This window comes from Aquila chrysaetos, chromosome 5, assembly GCF_900496995.4.
Source record: "Aquila chrysaetos chrysaetos chromosome 5, bAquChr1.4, whole genome shotgun sequence".
Lineage (NCBI taxonomy): Eukaryota > Metazoa > Chordata > Aves > Accipitriformes > Accipitridae > Aquila > Aquila chrysaetos.
In genome coordinates this window covers 66,835,316-66,855,308 of record NC_044008.1, presented here as the reverse complement: position 1 = coordinate 66,855,308, position 19,993 = coordinate 66,835,316, and the positions used below count along the sequence as shown (strand labels likewise).

Genomic DNA, 19,993 nt, shown 5'->3' with positions numbered 1-19,993 from the left:
AGAGAGGGTGCTGAGGTGCACCTCTCTTAACAAGGGGCTGCAGAGCCTCCATTGTCCCTCGGGGTCTGCTCTGGCGCGGTCCCCTCCGAGTCAGGGCCTTCCGCCTGACCCCAACGCAGACAGCATCGTGTCCCCGCAGGCATCTCCTGGGGAGAAGGCCCGCACGGCGAAGGGGGCAGAGGGGCCGGCAGCGCTCCCAGGGCACCCGGCCCGCGGCCTGCCCGCGCCGTGGGCCCACGGGGCCTCCCGTTACCACGGCAACGGGGCCTGCTGCAGGCGGCAAGGGGATGCGGGCCGCGCTCGCCCAGGGCGCGGAGAGAGGGGATGGGGGACCCCCAAGAGGGGACACAGGACCCCGCCGGGGCTGTGCCCGCGGGGACGTTAAGCAGGGTCAAACAGTGGTGAGGGGCCATCTCCTGCTCCAGATTTAGCAAACCCCACGGCCCGACGTCGTTGTGACCAGGTGCCGGGTGCTGTTCGAAGGACGGGCCAAGCTTCCCCATTGCTGTCTGTTCCTTACCCATCTCCATTCGACGTTTTTAGCTCTTCAGGAATTTTATCTTGCCCGCTATGAAAGGATTACCTGAATATACGTCACCTGAAGTGTTCTTTGGTATTTTCTTCAGTGATGAGTTTTAAAACAAAAAAACCCCCACATGTAGATTATGTAAATAAAGTGGAAAATAGTTATTATGCTGTCTACTGAGGTGCTGTTAGGAGAAAGTTATACCATATTTTGCAAGAAACCTTTGAATTGCTCTATTTAAAAAAACAAAACTAAAAGAAACAGTCCGTTCAATAACTAGCATTCCTTTGCAAGATCTATGAAATGGTCTTTAATACATGTATAAAAATATCAAGCAACTGTACAAAGCCCCAACCACAAACGTAATTTTATTCAGGTACAGCTACGTGAAGATTGCGGGGTCTGCAGTCAACAGACACCTCTTTGTTTACAAGGTTAACCCATCCCTCCACCAGCCACCCGAGCGAGCAGTTTTCTCCCTCGGGTCTGGTGCACAGCATTTCACGAGCAACATTTGGAGGGAAATGGGCTCTCCCAAGTGGCAGGCTTGGCTCAGCAAGCTGAGATCTCAGCAGAGCTCACCTCCAGAGAAGGACGATCCCTCGTGCCTGGCTCTGCTCCAGCTACGCACTCTCATCAATGGCACACCGGCCCTAATCCCTCAAAAAACTAAACAAATACATCTATAAAGAAAAATTCTAGTCTCAGCCTGTCCCCAGAAACCACAAGCCAACCCCATCAATCCCGCCTCGTAACAGGGCAATTTGATATTCCTCTGGGCAGGCAAGATTGTTGTCTTTCCACAGAGGACCCGGCTCTGCAAAACCAACACACATCTGGAGGAAGTTGTATCCCTTCCTTAGCTAGAGGAGAGTTAAGCTCATCGTAGCAACCTGTTCTAAGCCATTACTGAACCAAATTTAGTTTCTACTTGACTGATGTGAGTTTTTGGTAAATTCCCTTCTTAAGAGTGATTTTGGATCAGACTCACCTGTGCCCAGATTGGAATGCAGGCATTGGCTTTATCCCAGATTAGTTAACCTTGTACTGTAGAGTCATTGACCTGGAGAAATGCATTCTGCTGTGTAGTCCTAAGACATCTGGAGTTTGAGACAACACCAGCATGTCAGAAATATTTCTGCTGTCCCCAAAAGCCATCATGCCCTAAGTCTAGTAATTTTGCATGTCAACCACATCAAGACCCACAGCAGTCATGTCAGTATCTCTGACAAATGCAGTAATTTAAAATTTAGACTTGATTGCATTTTTGTGGGACCATTATGATCTTTGAATAGGTAAGCCCACACATATCCAGCACCTCACTTGTAATGCATTCTGCCACAACATTTCTGAAGTCTCTTCAGAATAGATTTCTTTGCTGTAACTCTTGAGTAGTTTTAGCTACCCGAGCTCTTGGGCAGACCCATGAGGATTCATAAGACAACTGTAATCCATGCATATGTGGATCCATTGCATATTATTAAACAGGCCTGTTATGGTCTTCCTGAGCACTTACCGAAGCTCAGAACCAGAACTCTCCATCTACCCCATCTTCCCTGAAAGGGTTAGTTATCAATCAAAGAAATGAGCCCATATTTTGCATGTAGCCAAATGCATAGTCCAAAAATACTGCTTTCCATACTAAACTGCAAACACATGTGCAGGGTAGCTGCATTTCTCTACATTTTCTCTACATTAAAAAAAATAACAAAAATTTACAAGTGATCAAAAAAGCATAAACAGCTTTGGAAATGAGGCAGGCTTTTCTTTCCACTGAAGAAGGCAGGTGATAGCATTTTCAGTTCAGCTACCGCATCAGGTTGCTAAGGCAGCTCTCAGAGAGACCTGTAAAGGAATGGTCGATCCACACACAGTCCCAGCTGGCAGAAGCTTAATTGTCAGTGACGTAAGCGTTGGCTCTGATCAGGGTGTTGCGTCTAGAACTGTAAGACATATCTTCATACACTGCATTTGGCTTTCTTTTCTGGAAATACTTCTTCATCTGCAAAACAAAGCAAACAGCTGTTCAGAACAGAGCTTGAAAATACCCCAACCAAGAAGACAATTTACATCTTAGGAGTCCATCCGTTTGAAGTGGAAATGTACTTTTAAAATTCCTTTCATAACCCAATGAGGTCTTAAGAGTATTAGGTGGAAATTGTCAACATATTTATTTAACTTTCTATTGTCAGTCTGACATAATTTCACTAAAAGTTTTTTCAAGAATTGGATGTAACTGTGGCCCCAGCATAAATAAGGCTTATCCTTAGTTTGTTACTGATAACACAAGAGACCAGTTCCTACAGGCCCGGTTGGCTTTGCCAGAATTATGTTATACTACTGTTTTTAGCAGTACTAAAGCCGTACGTGGAGGGACAAGATACGAGCCTGACCTGTGCATTGTACTCTCTTAATTTTAAGTAATCTTTATGGAGTAGGATCTATCAGAGACAAATAATTTCTGGGCACTTTCTGCAGAATATGAATGTAAATAATCCCAGTAAAGGAAAAATTTCTTGGTCGCCTTTTTTTCTAGGAGAGGGCAAAATTATTCTTCTACAGCTACTTTCAGACATTAGGCTATTTCATGACTTTTTGTTGTCCTTGTGTCGCCCTCCAAACATTCTCTTACATCTATTACAAGATTGGTATATACAGCTCCATTTCCAATTGAGGGGAAAAAAAAAAAAAAAGGCAGAACAGAATAGTGAGGTGCTCTGTTCAGGGAAATACATACAACACATGGCTCTGTTGTTGACTGTGAGGCTTACCTGAGGTTTGTTATCAAAAAGCAAACAATATCTCGTTTACTAAGAGTTACAGAAACAGGAGAAGACACAGTCTTTACTGCCAAGAGTTTACAGCTGGGAGACGTTAAACAAGGGCAAAGAGGAGACAATAGAAAGCCATGATTCCTTAGGTTTATCAAATGTTTGTTTGACTCAGTCACTATTTACAAATAGTATCAGAGGCACCTATTCACTCGACCCAGATTCAGTTTTGCTTTGGCATGGTAAAAGCATACTTACATCAACACGGTACAAGGTGCAGCATATCAGTGCAAAAAACAGTAGCGCTACCACGATGATAAGGCCATAGATGCCCCAGGAGTTATTACTGCAGTGTGTCTGCTCCACTTCTGCATGTAAAATTATATTATTATTATAAATAAGAAGAGGTAGAATCCCATTTTTATTAAGAAAAAAAATGATTTACTGGTCAGCAAGAAATCAGATATCAACAGCATGCTACACAGCCACATTTGCCATCCCATTAGTATTCTCACTGGCATTCCCTGTGCTCTTCTAGAGGCTGGTGATGACTGCAGGTGGCATGTGAAGGGTCAGTGAGAAGCACTGTACAAAGGCGATAGCTTCCATACCACTGATCAGAAGTAGGACCACACACTCATAATCGAAACAGAAAATGTTTTACTACAGTATTACATCAACACTGAGGGCTTGACCAGGAGTATATAGGAATTATGTAACGGCTAGGTTTGCAAGCAGTACAGACAGAAGTAGGAGGCTACTGTGATCTGAAGTATACACACTGAGAAGAATAGTGCCAGTGGAAAGGGTTACAGTTCTCTAAAACCTCAATCAATCCATATCTGAATAACATAATATCTGGTAATCACCCCACTTGTTTGATGTGCAGCCGTCATTTTCCCCAACTCATGTTACTGAGTTGTTGCACCAGTTATGGCTAGTGGCACAGAATGAGACCACAGTCTTTTTTGCAGACTGCAGATAGATCCTTTGCAACTCTTAGGGCTCTACGTAAACCTTATTTTAATTACCCAAAGATCTCATCAAAGCCCAATGCACAGGGTTAAATTGCACCAGCAAGACCAAAATCAAGCACTGTATTGCTGGTTTTGTCTTCATCTTCGCAAATGGTTACAACACCATCCTGCAGAAAAAGAAAAACCCCTGTCTTTGGAACAGATGCTCACAGCGTGCTCAGTGTATAATAAGGGTGTGTGAGATCATCTGTGCTATTATCTGTGGTACTTTAAGTAAATGCCTGAGGACTTGTTCTGTACTCCCTAGTGTGACCTATTTTTAAACACAAAGACTTGCTATAGGGAATGGTTTCTAAAAGACATTTATGTCACATTAAGGTCAAAGAACTGATGCTAAAAATACTGATTCATTTCCTAAAACTGACAGATTATTCACAGACACACTGAAGTGTTTGTTGTCGGATTTTGACCTTTTTTTTTTTTTTTTTTTTTTTTAAGATGCGGGATTATAGCAAGTTTTCACTATTATCATTCCCCTCCGGTTGTACAAGGCAGGTAGAAACATAGTGCCTGTTTCTGTGTCCTAGTACAACAGGGCGCAGAAGAGTCTGAGCACACTCTCCAAACTTTCCCAGGTACTGGAAGAAGTCTAGCCATGGATTAGTGCTTTACCTGTCCTGACTAAAGTTCTGCAAGCTTTTAGTCCACCTTTTGTATTACAACATGCCTATGGTTATTGATGATTAAACAAGGAAAAGGATAGTACCTTTAACCAGCACCATGGTGCCGCTTCTGTTCACTGAGAGGAAAGTAGAACTTTTCAACATCCCAGCACACACATATACATCACTGTCATTTTTCTGTAGGTTGTGTAGAGTTATCAATATTTTCTTTTCTTCCTTTGAAAACTCCAAGCGATTAGCAAACGCAGGAAAAATAGTTGAACCATTTTGACTTGAAACATATAGCACTCTTTCAGGTTGCATTTGAGTCTTGAGCAAGTAGAACCCTTCATCTTCATGTGAGCTTTTCAGTGCACAGGTAATGTTGATAGACTGGCCTTGCTGAGGATTGACATACAGCGGTGATTGCTCAACAACTTCACTGGTTTTAGCTAAAAACAAGAGGGATTAATGGCTACCACATACTTAACACAGTGCATTTTAACTAAGAAGCAAATACAGAAGTCAAAGACAGAAAGAACAGACCACAGAAATTTAGATAAAATAATTTTTTTTAAAAGACTACCTTTATGCGTGCCTTGAGAAGAAAGATATATTTCAGTACACCCTGGCATGTTTTCCTGCCCCAGGATCTGAAAGTAGGACTGACCAAACAGGTTTACCTGGTTGTAAAGGCTGTCCACACACCTAAAAATACATATACTGAACTCTTCTAAGGGAATACAGCTTCATTGGCTTGCCCTTGAGACATGGATTGTTGCCTGCTTTCTCAAGTGAGATTAAGCCATAGAAAGATCTGGGGACTACCAGTCTGGATGAAATCATACAATGTGGGTGCCATCAGTGTTGAAATGGTCTTCAAAAAGCAGTTGTTAATGGCTTGCTGTCCAGCTGGGAAGACATTTCACAGAGTTCCCATGAGGACAGGCCCTGTTCCTTTTGACATTATCATTAACGTGGATGAGGGAATGAAGACAGAGTTTGTCACATTTATACGAAAGATAATTCTGGGAAGGTTGCAAGCATTTTAGAGAAGAGGATCGGTATCAAAATGAGATATAAGGTAATTTAATGAAATAATTGGGAGAAACAGTACATAATCAGCAAGATGGAATTCATTTGAGAAAATACAGTCAAGAAGTTTGAGAAGAGAACCCTAAGGAAGGACATGATAAGTCTTCATAGATATAAATTACTATTACTGACACAGCAATAAATTAGGGTTTGCATGCCTTGGGGACAGGAAAAGAAGAAAACCCTGTAATTTTTGGTAAAGACATTTCAGGTTAGATGGTCTCATCAAAAGAGTAGGTACGTAGAGGAATAAACTGCCAAAGAATATTGTGGACTCAACCCTCTTCTAATGAAAAAAAAAAAAAAGAAAACAAAAAGAAAAATTCTTCCCCTAACTGGAAATGACTGCCAAAAGGAGCCCATTCATCAACTGTTTGTTAAGAAGAGAAAAAAGACCCACAACCCTTTACCCACTGATGCCCAACTTGCAAACCCTGCCTAGCACCAGCTTCCCAATTATTATCAATTTGACAATTAAGATGAAATAGTAAAACCAAAAGAGATTAGCAAAAAAATACTACCAAAAAAAAAGGCTCATTGCTTTGCTGGTTATTCATAAAGATTTGACTGACTGTTTTGGAAAGAGCTATGGGTCCTCACTGTTTCCAAACTGCTGCAGCAACCTATGACTCATGTGAAAACCTGTAGCTAGGATTAAATTAGTCATGAATTGATGTTCTAGGGGTTTTCTTAGTACTGTTCTATCTAATGTGTTTTCTTCCTCTTTTCAGGGAACAGACTCACACTTTCCTTCAAATCAGTACATGACCTGAGCAGACATGGGAAAAGTTCTGTTAGACTCTCCCTCCCATTACGCTTTCTTCCAATCTTTGATTTAAAATATATATCTGTATTTATTAATTCATGACATAAAAGGTAGAATTGCAATACCTTTCACCACTACTATGGTTGTCTTCCCATTCAGCTTTTTGTGATGGCCTTTGCTTTTAATAAACTTAGTGCATAGGTAGATATTGGAATCAGATTCCTGTACATTGTGCAGAGTTACTCTGAGATTCCTTCCGTCCTTTGAATACTTGGTGCGACTAGCCAAAGCAGGAAGGATATATGAAGTATTCTCCTTGGAAACATATATCACATTGACCGGCTGTATGATAGTTGTCAAGTATGTTCCCAATTCATTTTCTGAACCTTTCATTGAGCAAGTTATGCTGATGGAGTCTCCTTCCCAAACACTGATAATGTCTGTTGACTGATCATTTTCTCCACCTAAAAATAAGAAACGCAATTGAAATTATAATATCAGAGTTCTTCTTGATCTATTAATATCAAAGTAGTTTTCAAAAACAACTACTCTGTCAACAGAACCACTCTGTAAGACTCGACCTTAGTCTTGCTACCCTGTATATATCATCTCTTGGCTGTCCTGAAACCTATAGTGCCTTTCATGCCCATTGACCTGTGCAACTCAACGTCTCCCCATAGCTTAAAAGGCCTTGGCAAAAAAGTGGCTTCTGTCACTCATGCAAAAAATTTAGTCTGCTCTGTAGATTCCCAGTATGATCTTATTAGTTCTCAAAAGACAAGCTTCATTGAACTGAGCCCAATAATCGGAGCTGGTTGAGAATCTAAATCTGAAATTCAAAGGTATCAAAAAATGGTAGAGAATGGAAGAAAATTACCGTTTTGTTTTTGTTTTGGTTTTTTTTTTTTTTTAAAAAAAGGGAGGCTTTAGCAACGTCAGGAAACTGGAGAATGTAGCCACTTAGGAAGAGAACTGCAGAAGGTATAACTCCAGCCTATACTAAGAAACAAAGGTATAAAAACATACAATGAAACCCTTTGAGTTCTCTAATGACCTCAGTATCAAAAAAACCTGAACAGTAAGTACTTATACAATGAATAGTGAAGGAACAGAGGGATCAAATGGGAAATATCTAAAAGAAATTACATTAAAAGCAAGGGAAGAAAAATTAAATATAGAGTTATTGCATATCTAGGACAAACGTAGTATAGAAAGGGTAGAATTATTCAGTGTTGGCAAGCAAATTAAAGATCCCTACAAACTTAAAACAATTTGTTTTAATAAAGGAACAAACACAGAAATCAAACACAGAAAGATTATGGGAATTTAGATACAGTAGGTCAATCCAACCTGACCAGACATGAGGACTTTCCTCCTACAACACTTAGAGAAGGAATTAAGGCAACCCAGGAGTTGTCAGCAACTACCTTCCAAAGCAGCAGAGAAATGGGGTGAATGAGAAGGCTGGAGAAGCACAGAGCACTCAGCCTTTACAAGCAGGGAAGGAAAGCCCAGGAAACTCATCTCCATCAGCCTAAAATCAGTACTGCTAAGCTGACCCACACTTAGCTGATCTAAGAAACCACACAGCTAATGACAAGCAGCTGCAGCCCATCAATTTTCTTCAAAAGATCGGGGTAGAAGTTCAAGAGTTAAATTATATTTGCAGAAATCAGTATTGACTCCTTAACAACCACTGGCTAAAGAATGGCAAAGACACTCAAATATTCTCACCAGTGTCACTGCATCTTCCTTTCAGACATGCTGATTTATGGATAATATTTTTTTCTCAAGTTACCATCCTTTCCAGTTATTGTCAATGGTCATAGGGGAAAAAAGGGCTGACTGGAGACATCTTTTTCCTCAGCCTGTTCTCCTTAGCGGTTGACAGTGTTTTCCCCAAGTGTGCGTCCAGCTTGTACTCTCAATAGCTACAATAATATTCAGCAACAGATATTTCTAGTAAGGTTTTATTACACCTTCAATAATTATGTCCCCAGTAAATATCAATATTCATTTCTATCCAGTAGCAGGTTCCCCCTGTCAACCTTACCAATATAGATACAGTTCACATTGAATTACTGGGAAATCAACTTCCACTCTCTACAGAGAGTAATTTCCATGTAGAAAGGTTCTCATAACAATGATTTTTGATTTTTTTCTAAAAATTCATTCTATAATTTCAAAGAATGTTTTTCAAAGTTCCACCTGGGTTTGCTAATGGTGAATTTGCCAGGAACCTGTTTGAGACAATAGACTAAGAAGGGGGGGGGGGGGAAGGAAAGAAAATATTGAAACTTCTGAAATATAAGAGAGTCTATGTTGTACGTACCATTCTGGCCAGGGAAGCACATGAACAGCAGAAGAAAGAGAGATGCAGTTGGGAAACATGATATCCACAGCATTTTCAAAGGTCTTTTTAGTTGTTCTCTATTATCCGACTGACGAATTAAAGACCTGAAGAGAGGATTTTATGCCAAAAGTTGGCCTGTTTTCTTCTAGCTACATCAGCTGTCTACTAAAAGTTAGCAACATGCTGCTTTTGCCTTAGTATCGCAATGAATGTGACAGAGAGGGCGAAGAGAGATTTCTCTCCAGAGGTGCATCTTGGTTTTGACTTCACACTTAAAACACCCACGGTTTCCTACTACTGAACAACCCCCAACCCTGAGGATTAGAAAGAGTGTCTATGGTGAGCACCTACTTTCCCTTTACAGTCAACTGAGAAAAGGTAGGCTCAAAGTTGCTCTTCACAGTGCCAAAATTAGGCAATTATCTCCCTGTTGCGGCCTTACTGGAAATGTAGGTGCTTGGTACAATCAATTCAGTCTGTCAGTGTTCCCACCGGTTTAGCAGGCTGCCTGGTTGGTGGCTGCAAACGCAAAAGTCTTGGCTACATAAGGAGGAAGTAGATGAGAGAGAGTCCATTACTTCAGGTAAACCTTAAATTATTATACAAACCCTGTTCACAAAACTACAGGTTTGATCTGCATCTTGGCAATAACCATATGCATAACTTCCAAGCGACAGCACGGTACGTACCTCCTGCGTGCCTCCTGGCTTCACATTTAATAACACATTCTGTAGCGTCTGCAGTACACAAGAGCTGCTAACCAGCAAAAAGGAATCTCAGCTATAGTTAGCATGTAGCTCCTGCTCCCTCCCCGATATGATGAAAAGCTCTTCTTGCAGGCACTGCTCTCTGTGTGAATACAGAGGGAAAGGGGGTGTTCCCAAAGAGTTTCTTGAATGCTTGGAAGCTTAGAAATTTCATCTATTATTGTAAAGAAAACAGAGTTCAGGCAGGTTGTGAAATGAGCTTTCAATTAGCCCTATAAACGCTCGCTACTGGATACAAAAGCAGATGCCAAGAGACATCTCTTACTCCCTGTTTTTGCTTTTGCACTGTTTAAGAAGTGGCTCTTGAGTTTGGGTACCATGGGATGGTGATGCTTTGTAAAGGAGATTAACATACCAAATAACAATACGATCAACACAGGGTTACCAAGTTTTTAAGCTGACATTTTATTGTGATGAGTATAACAACACAAAACAAAACAAAACAAATCATTAAAATGAAGTTACAACTATCAAATTATGGCATTTGGTGAGTCAGACCACTTAGTAGCTTTAGTAATTTTTTACTTCATGAACAAATATTTGCCTATATTTGTAAATTGCAAAACAACACAATGCAATTGCTTAGAACAAACACTCTAGATCTTTAAAGCTGTAGATCTTCAGTCTTTCCTGAGATGTGGGATGATTGGCGTCTACCAGCACAACGCAACTCAGGAGGGGCAAAGTGAAACAGTTGGTAGTGATACCTCTGAATATCACAATCTGCATAATCATCAGTAGAAAGAAGAGATGTAAAGGAAAGTGTGCTTGAGTGAGCCATAAAGATTGGTCTGTGACTTGCGTCTTGTGACTAATTTAGCTAAACAACTGTCACTGGGCAGAGCTGTCCATATAACCTTTCTTCTCAAAACATGTCCAGCTCTCTGGCCCCAACCGGTGTTAAAGAGTAGAAATCAAAACTGCACATTGTTAAACCTGAATCCCCCAAGTTAATACAATGCCAATTCTCAAATATCACTTTGTCCCTTTTCAAAGAACTCAAAATCCAAGTTTATACCAAAACCACTCAGTGTCAGACATCAATTTAAACACCATATATACACATACACACAGATTTTTCCACATTTGTACAGAGACGCATTTGTTTTTCTCATTAGAAGACCATACAAAAGAACTGCTATGGCCTTCAATTTTAAGACTGTATTTCTCTAGGTATAGGAAAATAACGTATACATCCCTGGAAATCTCTAGAAGCACAGTATACAGCTTGACTGCGTAAGCTAGAACACTTGGCACTTCCTCAAAGGCGCCCAGAGCAGTGACTTACAGCAGAGGGGAACAGAAGCAAAAGCAGTATCTCTGATAGCTGCAGTGGGGTCAAAAAGCGAAAGACCCATACCCTATCTGAGTGCTCCTTTCCCAGGCTATAGCGGCAGATATATTATTTCCACAAAAAAAGATGGTTTTTATCCCAAACAGATCTCTTCCTCACTCCTTTCAGACACAGCTCTACTCTGTTGAAAGCTTACAGCAGTCCTGTTCCGGGAAAAAACAGGAACTGCAATTGTGCTAAGGTGCTGTATAAAGAGGAGAAGTCTTTTTCCTTCTATCTTTAAATCCTTGCACAGTCTGGACTCTTTACAGCTAACCTTAGCTTTGGCTTATTGAATAAACATATTATAACATTCATCATGGTATAACAGAGTTCACAACTGGATCAGTCAAAATAACACACTCGGTAAATACTTAAAAGCCTCTGAATATCTGGGGATTGACATCTCTTCATGTAGTTTTGACTGCATTCCACCACATTAAAATTGAAAAGACAAAGTCCAACAAATAAGCTGAGAATTGAATTAAAAGGGTGTCTTAGATCAGCATGAGTGTAAAGCCCCCACTGGGGAGGGGAAAAAACCCAAACCCGTAACAGTACTAGTATCCTGTGCCACACAAGAGCCAAATTTAAGCACAGAGGCTTTTCTGTATTTCTAAAATTAATTAATAGCATATTTTTGGTTGTCTTTCATTATGAACTTTTCTCTTCAGATTTGATTGTAGCAAATTTCAAGAGTTACACGACATCCTACATCCATTGAGATTTCCTGCTGGAAGTTTCAGCTACAGGTTTATGGGTAATTAAACCATGTAAAAATGATTCAGCAAGTATTCATACTGTTTCATGGATCTGCTTTTCCAATTGTGCTGCTGACGATTTTTGCTCAAAAGCCCGATACTAGATTAGGTCTAATGCAAACTTTTGAGGATTTATTCAAGTCAAGCGTGAATGAGAAATCATTTGAAGATGACATACCACCTGTGAACTACCAAATGGGGATCCCTGAAGTGCAGTATTCATCACATCTGTCTGCATGCAGGATACCTAAACCTGTCTTCAGATGCAGAAATATTGTAGTCTTTTCTGATATGGAAACAGAGCAGGTGCATCAATATGCTTTCCTATCCACTGGAGTTACTGTTGAAAGTGTCCTACACTAAAATTGCCAATATTATGACCTGACTTGTCAGGGAGATTGATATCATACTTCTGTTCAGCCTGGGAAGGTGCTATGGCCTCCATGACCCAATGCCATTTCTGAGGGAGCTAGATATAGCCCTCCTGTCCACCCTTGCACAGGAATAAGCACACAGAGGAGACGTCCACAACCTGCAGGTGGTTGCAAAATCACATGTCCGTTCAAAAGGCCAAACCCCTCTAATTCAACAAACCAGTCACCTGTACAAAATCCTTTCTTTGATCTAGACACCACCTGAGAGTTAAAAAAATAAAGACCTATGGGCAAGCTATCGTGTTAGGAAATGGAAGACATGCTGAGAGCATCTGTCTCAGGGTTCAACACATCCTTCCTGAGCACAGATACAGTTCTCTGAAGAATTTCAGATGAACAAATAGTTTCAATCATGAAAACCATTGAGAGAATTCAGCTGGTTTAAACCTGTGCTGCTGAGTGAGCCACACATCTTGCGATGACTGCTGTCCTCAGTGAAGCACCAGGAAAGGATAGGAGATCCAGGGAGCTTCTCATGTGGCTCACAAAGGTCTGGAGCTGGATGACTGTGGCAATCACAGACCTCAGTGAATGCATGGATTTCATGAAGGTAGATTTGTGAAAACTACCATGAGGTCTCATATAAAACAAGCTCTGTTTCTTCAGCTGAATGCTGTATCTCATTATTGAGGAGTATGCTGCTGACATAGAGGCCTGTTTGTCTCACTTGTAGATGTTTTTCGAATAGATGGGCTCCTGACACAGAATACATCACATTTGGTTTTTGTAACAGCTGCAGAATTGAAGGAAAAATATCTGTGAGGCCACCAAAGGCACAGGTTGAATTCAGTAAGAATTATAAACCAGTTGCCTGTATTTAGGCTTGGAAATCTGGAGCGTGAAGTCCTCATGGCAGCTATCCTGTCCCTCCTTCTACTGGACCACCTCTTGCTCTGAAAGGTGAAAGGATTGCAGCTTCATTGCCCAACGAGTTCATGGCGTCTCTGCTGAAACCCTGCCCTGGTTGCTGTGGCCCATCAGCCTTTGCCTTAGAAGGGCTCTAGGACAGGCCTGAAACATCACTGAGTGTTACACCACAGGGCAGGACCTCAGGGGAGCCACTAGCAGCACATTTTTTACCTATCATACCAATATATCTACTAATATGTCTTAATATAACTGCAGCGAGGCTAGCATTGTGTTATCTTTACTGGGTTTTGCAAGCACTTGTGCAACTTGTATTTTTCACAGATAGCCTTGCGTTTTGTCTAACTTTCAATGTTCAAACATCTCCGCTTGTTCCCATTGGTTTCCTTTAGAGTCACCAGAGAGGAATAGGCACCTTCACAAGGTAATTCATCTGTTTCATCTTAAAACCATTTTAAGGTGAGATGAATCACCTCCTCAAGACAGCTATTTCTCCCCATTCACTAGAAATGGAGCACAAGATAAAAATCTTAGGCTTTAACTAACTTCTAACCAACAAGTTAACCTTAAACAAATTCAGACTTAGAAATATAATTCTTAGACTCTTAGAAAGAAACAACTAATGTTTGTTTCTAAAAGATGGACTAGTTCAGTAACTGAAAGGAGATGTCTCAGCTTCTGGCATTACACAAGGTCCCATAAACCCTGGAGCCAAGTTGGCTACAGGATATAGGGGGGAAGCTGTATGTTAGGGTCAAAAGGTGTCTGCAGAAGTGTGTAAATGAGCAACACACAAGTACTGGAACCACTGCAAAGTCACGTAGGGGCTAAAATCTATTGACTCAGACCTGATGCAGGGAGGAAAGGGGCATCGACTGAACATGATCCTAGTAAACACATCTAGTCCTCCACTGAACACCCTCCTGCCATTGTAGTATTGTGATTTCATCATTTACCATAATTAATCCCAAAAAGTCAAATCTTAGCATTAAAAATCTGATGGAGCACTATGACAGGTCCTAGGAAAACAACAGCAAAAAAGTACCAGCATTAGCAAGGATTTACTTAGACGAATTAAAACTAACAGACCTGCAGCTGTTTCTTCCTAATTTATATTTATCTGGAATTCCTGAGCAACTCACTGGTATCCATCTCAAACAGATCCACAGGCCTTGTGTTTTCTCCACAAAACCCCACCATGTATGGCAGGTGTGATACTTTGCCATGTGACAGCACAGGGGCATCCCAAGTTCTATACTCTGTTGTAGCACAATTACTTCTGAAGTAAGAGGTAGTTTAATATTATCTCACTTTAAGAATACTGCAGTATTCTGTGTGGTGAGGGAGGAGGGAAGAGCAGAGGGCGATACAGAGGAAGGCAGATATTTCCAGAAGATTTTATTCACATGACTCCCAATTTACTCCATAGAGCCTACCCTAGCCCTTTCCATGCATATTAGTTTGCAAAACCAACTCCCCCCTTGGACGTATTTAGGAAAATATTCTTTCTTAAATTAAAATTGGCTCTTTAGCAAGCAGAGCTGTGAGTGGGAACCATCCACCTAAAGGACCTGTCAGCCCACATCTGGATGTTCAGCAGTCTCCTGGGCTGGGATATGTCTCTCCAGGGGAACTTGCACAGCAATGTTGCAGTCTGAGACTGCTCCAAGGAACTCCATCCCTTTGAGGTAAGGCTGAGCAGTGCAATTGCTTGGCTGTATTACTGTAGCAGTGAGGAAATCCATTCTGTGCTTATTTTTCGTAATAAACCCAGCTGACTGGGAACTATGCCATGGCACCAAAGGCAGAGGTGGAGTTCATACCAGCTGTTAGCCCAGCCTCCCCTTCACAGTGAATATCATTTAGCAACCTCATAAACAATGTTATGGAAATGAGATACTGAAAGAAAACCCTGTATGCATTTTTCCACTAGCAGCACAGCCTGTAAGGCATGTTACCCATAGGAAACACAACATTTTGTCAGACTGTACCTTGGCTGTTTCGGTTCTGTCGAACACAATACACTGCCATTGCTGTTCCACAAACCCCAAGAATCAGTACTGGGGCAATGATGCCAATGCTGCTCTTTTCGCCAATTGAAAATTGAGGATTACCTGCAGAGTAGAAGAAAACAAAGAGTCCAGGTGAATCAAACAGGTATGCCAAGAAAAAAACCTGCCTCATAAGCACCAGCTAGGAAGAATTAGGCCTAGTGCTTCTGCAATGTACCCCACAAAAGCTCATAATGAGAGAAAGAACGGATGAATGAGAGAACAAATAGCCTCTGGCTTAGGATATCTTAATGAAGATACCTGTAACCAAAAAATAACTCTATCAACATTTGAAGCTAATCCTTGACTCCCCACCACAACAGATACCTTTGAATATCTATCTCATTTGAAATAACCAAAAACAAGAGGTGTGAGACCTTGTATCCTGAAAATGGAAGAAGGTGAATAGCTCTGTGAAGTCTTTTAGTGATCTTACTATTTTTAGCCAGTCTTTCAGCTAAAACAAGACATGCAATAAGTAGAAAATAAAAGCTGGAAGAATATTTTTCAGAGCAGCATCATTCTGGATGGTGTCTGGATAATGTGTATTTCAGAAACAAGGATCTGGTAAGGACAAGGCGTTCAGCTAGGTAATACATCCTTAATGATGGGTTCAAAGGCCACTAAGAAAATCCATTTTGACCATTTTTTAAAGACCTCAATGCAGAGGAATTTAAACACATAAGTATCTAGAAATGTTATTTTAATACTTGTCTAATTTAGAAGAGAAATAATAGAATCATCCTGCACACATTCAAAACTTACCAAAGAAACTCCCCCCCCCCCCCAAAAAAAATCCCCACACAGCACAGCAAAAAGTGAAGACCTATACCCCTACCAAGGACACTCTCCAGAAATGGATAAATAGTGTTTACTTGTCTCAAGCAAAGACTCCCTGTTTGTCCATAACCTAAGGAAGATGACAAGGATTTCTACAGTGAAAGAAATTGGGATATAAAAATAACTATGTGTCACAAACGTCCTCTCAGTCTGGAGGTAAAGTCTCATTTATCATCTACTGGTAAGTAGAATTTTTGGAAACTTGTTGCACGTTTATCATGTACCGCCTTCCCTCAGTGTCCCTGTATCTATAGCTATATAGCCACAGTTACAGAAACCTATACCTATGGATATATATTTCCAGGAGTGGGCACCTACATGGGCTAGGGGAAAGTCTCTGAGTTTGGATGGCTACAGCATGTGTGGGTCCAAGGTATGTACAGTACATCCACCCCCCCTCCATGTAAAACTCTGTTCACATCAAGCTGTCTGAGCAAAACTCTCTCAAAGCAAAGGGCAAACAAACATGTGAAAAGATTAACCTAGATTTCCTTCACCAGTGATGTTGTCTGTTTCTCCGATTTTCTCATCTGTTATTTTAGTGTAGCACTTCAGGGGAGGTTTGGGCACTGAAGGGTCTGTCTCTACTTCACAGCAAACTTTAACCATGTTACCCCTCCCATTTTCTGAGGAAGCTGAAAGATAAAATAAGTTTTACTTATAAATATGGATAATTTATAAGATCTTCAATCAAGGGTTAAAACGGTTAAAGAGGTTAATAGGTTAAAAAAGTGGATCCTTCATGTACCACAAAAAATTGGAGATTGCTACAATCATATTTAAATTCACCAACTGTTCAAATCAACCAGTCGTCATTTAGATTTTCTTCTCACTGAAGCTGATGAAATGTTCTGTGAACCAATAATGGAAATCTTCAGATATGAAGGCGGCAAAAAAGTTTTCACATGTAATTAAGAACACCAAAAAATTTGTAAAAAGCTGATCATTACATTTTGCATTTAAATTCTATTCAAATAGTAACTGTGACAAAGTTTTGCACCTTCCATTTACCCACAGGAACCAAAGAAGAGGAACAAACATGACCAGCAGCTGTATAAATCTCAAAGACCCCAGAATGCATCTCCTGCCTAGCCTGCATGCCACTGTGGCATTACACAACTTATTCATCTTCTAAGACATGGCAAATGTAAAGGCCATTATCTTGAAAACTCCTTCCTACCTACACATCCTACACCCAGCACATCCACCTGTTACCGTTTCAAGAAATATAGGCATCTATGTCTACAGCAATTTCCAGTTATCACTATGGATGTTTTACTGTCATCCAAGCTTTACACAGTGGTAACAGCATGTAGATTTTGCAGCGGTAAGCATAAATCCAGGAGAGAAATGGTTTACAGAAGTTAAATACAGGAGGAATTGTTAGGCTGAACAAAAGCATATGTAGGTTGAGAATTTTTTCTTGTTTTCTTCTGTCAGCAGTAAGATTAGAAAGGATGCTCTAAGTCTAACGAGAGGTGATGAAAGCTGCTTTCAGGGAATCATCTACAGCCAGGAGGGCAAAGCCAAATACATATTCAATCGGATGTTAACTGGTGAAATGTCATTGACTTGGATGGAGTTCAACTAAATTACACCTGTGCAACCTGATCCACCATGAAGTTTTGCCCTCTTGAAGCCACTTGCTACATGTACTGACAGGCATTTTTATCTCTGAATTTGACAGTTTTATGAGAAAGCTGGAAGAATACCTCATGGTTATTTACTGAATTGTACAGAAGAGCAACACAGAATGGCTCTTTAGGCTAGACCTGGATTTCAGTGTGTACTGACTGAAGTAGAAGGGATTCATACATTGCAAACTGGCACAGATTTTGACCATGAGAATTGCTGTTGCCAAAAAAAGCCCCCAAAAACTATCTTTATAAATCAGGGTAACATGAATTTATCTGAATCTCTGCTAGTGTAGTTTTAAGCAGTGTTTGACCTGAGAGAATTTAATTTATTTTTGTGATTGACTTAATGACTTTTTTCACAAAAGAAACTCATTTTGACAAGTTAGTTTACTCACTAACCTCACTGTCTGCCCAAATACGTAACAGCTTGGTTTCATAACCAGAAATATGTTTTCCGTATGTTGATAGCCAGGCTCCCAGTAGAGCATACCTCCAGAATTCGGGATGCCACATGAATCTCCTACTCCCATGGCTCTCTCCCAGACGATGGCGTAAAGTCCTTCAGGAAAAGTATTTCCTTGCTGAAAGCACATAACGATGTGTGTTTCACTGGTCACCAACTGAATTATTTCATTCGAAAACTTCTCACGTTGTGTTTCACCAATTTTTACAAAGTCTTCGTAATTGGATGATTTGCATATGTTGCTCTCACAGTCTTTACAGTGGTAGACTGTCACACTTGTTTTGCCGAAGGAAGAGCCTTGTGTCCCCTCAGTGGGGTCATCATGAGGCATGGCAATATCTAAACGAGAAAACAAAGAAAAGTTATTTTCTACCAGTTTCCTCCCCAGACTTTTAGTGTTAGAGAATGGGATGAGTTTTGCAGACAAACCCAGTCATGGCTTAGGAGACACTGTCTGTCAATGGGCAATTTTTATACGGTACTGAGCCCAGTCCCCCAGATAATTTTGGGGGTAGAAATACAACAGCATTCCCCCACTGCTGCCACTGAGGTTTTAACTAGGAAGCTGGCAGCTTGGGAAGTAAGTTGAAAGACATTTCTCTTGCTGAGCTAAGAGGTCCTCTGCCCAGACAGGCTCAGATGAATCATCAGTTCTTATTTTCTTTCCTTCCAAAACTCCTTGGCACAATCCTATCAGGTATATCTCCAGCAGACATCCAGATCTCAGGACAAATGAAGTTCACATACTACATACAGCTGGATGCAGTGTCCCAGGGCACTGCCACTGATTCAGTTCAATATCCTTGCAGGCAACAGTTTTACAGCCAAGCCAAAACGCACCAGAAGTCTGGCTGAAGTGCTGGGGTATGCTGGGGCTGGGTGCTGAGAGCTGACAAAGGGTTTTTACTCATTCAGACTGCCCCGGTAAAGAGCCAGTCCTTTGAGAGAGGACTTGCCTCATCTGACTTCAGACAGATCCAGAAAGTTACCATTCCCAAGATAGGTGATTGCGACAGGTGGAATGAATCAACCTTCACCTTCTTAATTTCTTCTCTCACCTTAGTGGTTTTGTGGTCTTAGTTTTAACTGGACACACCTGAGCTTTCTAATAACAGTTTAAAAGTTTGTAGCTACTAACACGCAGTGAAAAGCAATGAGATCAAACAAGGAGACTCACTTGGACGGGGAGCTGCAACCGTCAGAAGCAGGAAACATAACCATGCCAAGTGGGGAGAGTCCATCAGGCTGCCCTGGGTCCTCAGCTCCAGCAGTGTTGGATGCTCTCCTAGATGCCCCATGAACCCAGGGCAGGCTCACCAGGCTCCTCCCTCAGTCATGTCCCTGTTTGGACATTAAATACAGTGTTTAGCATCCATTATCTTTCTTAATATCTTTCTCCAATCAAAAAGAAAACAACTTCCAGGCCAAGTGTGTAAAGCTTCTTTTAGCCCAGAGAGCTGGAATGCAGGCAAAGAAATGCTCATGCTGCTCAGCTGCTACTGCACTCTGAGATGGCTTTTGCAAATGCCAAACTTGTGCCCCTTTCCATCTCTGGGTCAATCACAGCAGTATAAGACACATGGTCTTTCTGCAGGGAAAGCGAAATCCCTCCTGAGCCTGCTGGGCAGGAGGCTCCATGTCCAGGTCCTCCAGGCTCCTCAAGGAAGTGGCCCTGCACCCATCACTCAGT

General features: G+C 41.1%; 1 protein-coding gene across 10 annotated transcripts in view; it reads right to left on the bottom strand.

Annotated features, from left to right (window-relative positions):
• Positions 1 to 812: 812 nt before the first annotated feature.
• The window catches only part of CD7 (CD7 molecule), a 200,286-nt gene continuing 181,105 nt past the window's right edge, over positions 813 to 19,993 (bottom strand). For 9 of the 10 annotated variants that reach the window (XM_041123784.1, XM_041123786.1, XM_041123787.1 and 6 more), the window contains 7 exons: positions 19,481 to 19,644; positions 18,331 to 18,642; positions 16,686 to 16,838; positions 15,304 to 15,426; positions 5,041 to 5,388; positions 3,556 to 3,665; positions 813 to 2,528 (listed from right to left, as the gene is read on the bottom strand). In XM_041123784.1, the coding sequence (XP_040979718.1) occupies positions 2,418 to 2,528; positions 3,556 to 3,665; positions 5,041 to 5,388; positions 15,304 to 15,426; positions 16,686 to 16,838; positions 18,331 to 18,642; positions 19,481 to 19,601 (1,278 nt within the window). In that variant the 5' untranslated portion in view covers positions 19,602 to 19,644 and the 3' untranslated portion in view covers positions 813 to 2,417. The remainder of the gene's footprint in view (positions 2,529 to 3,555; positions 3,666 to 5,040; positions 5,389 to 15,303; positions 15,427 to 16,685; positions 16,839 to 18,330; positions 18,643 to 19,480; positions 19,645 to 19,993) is intronic. The other variant, XM_041123791.1, reaches the window with a different exon arrangement.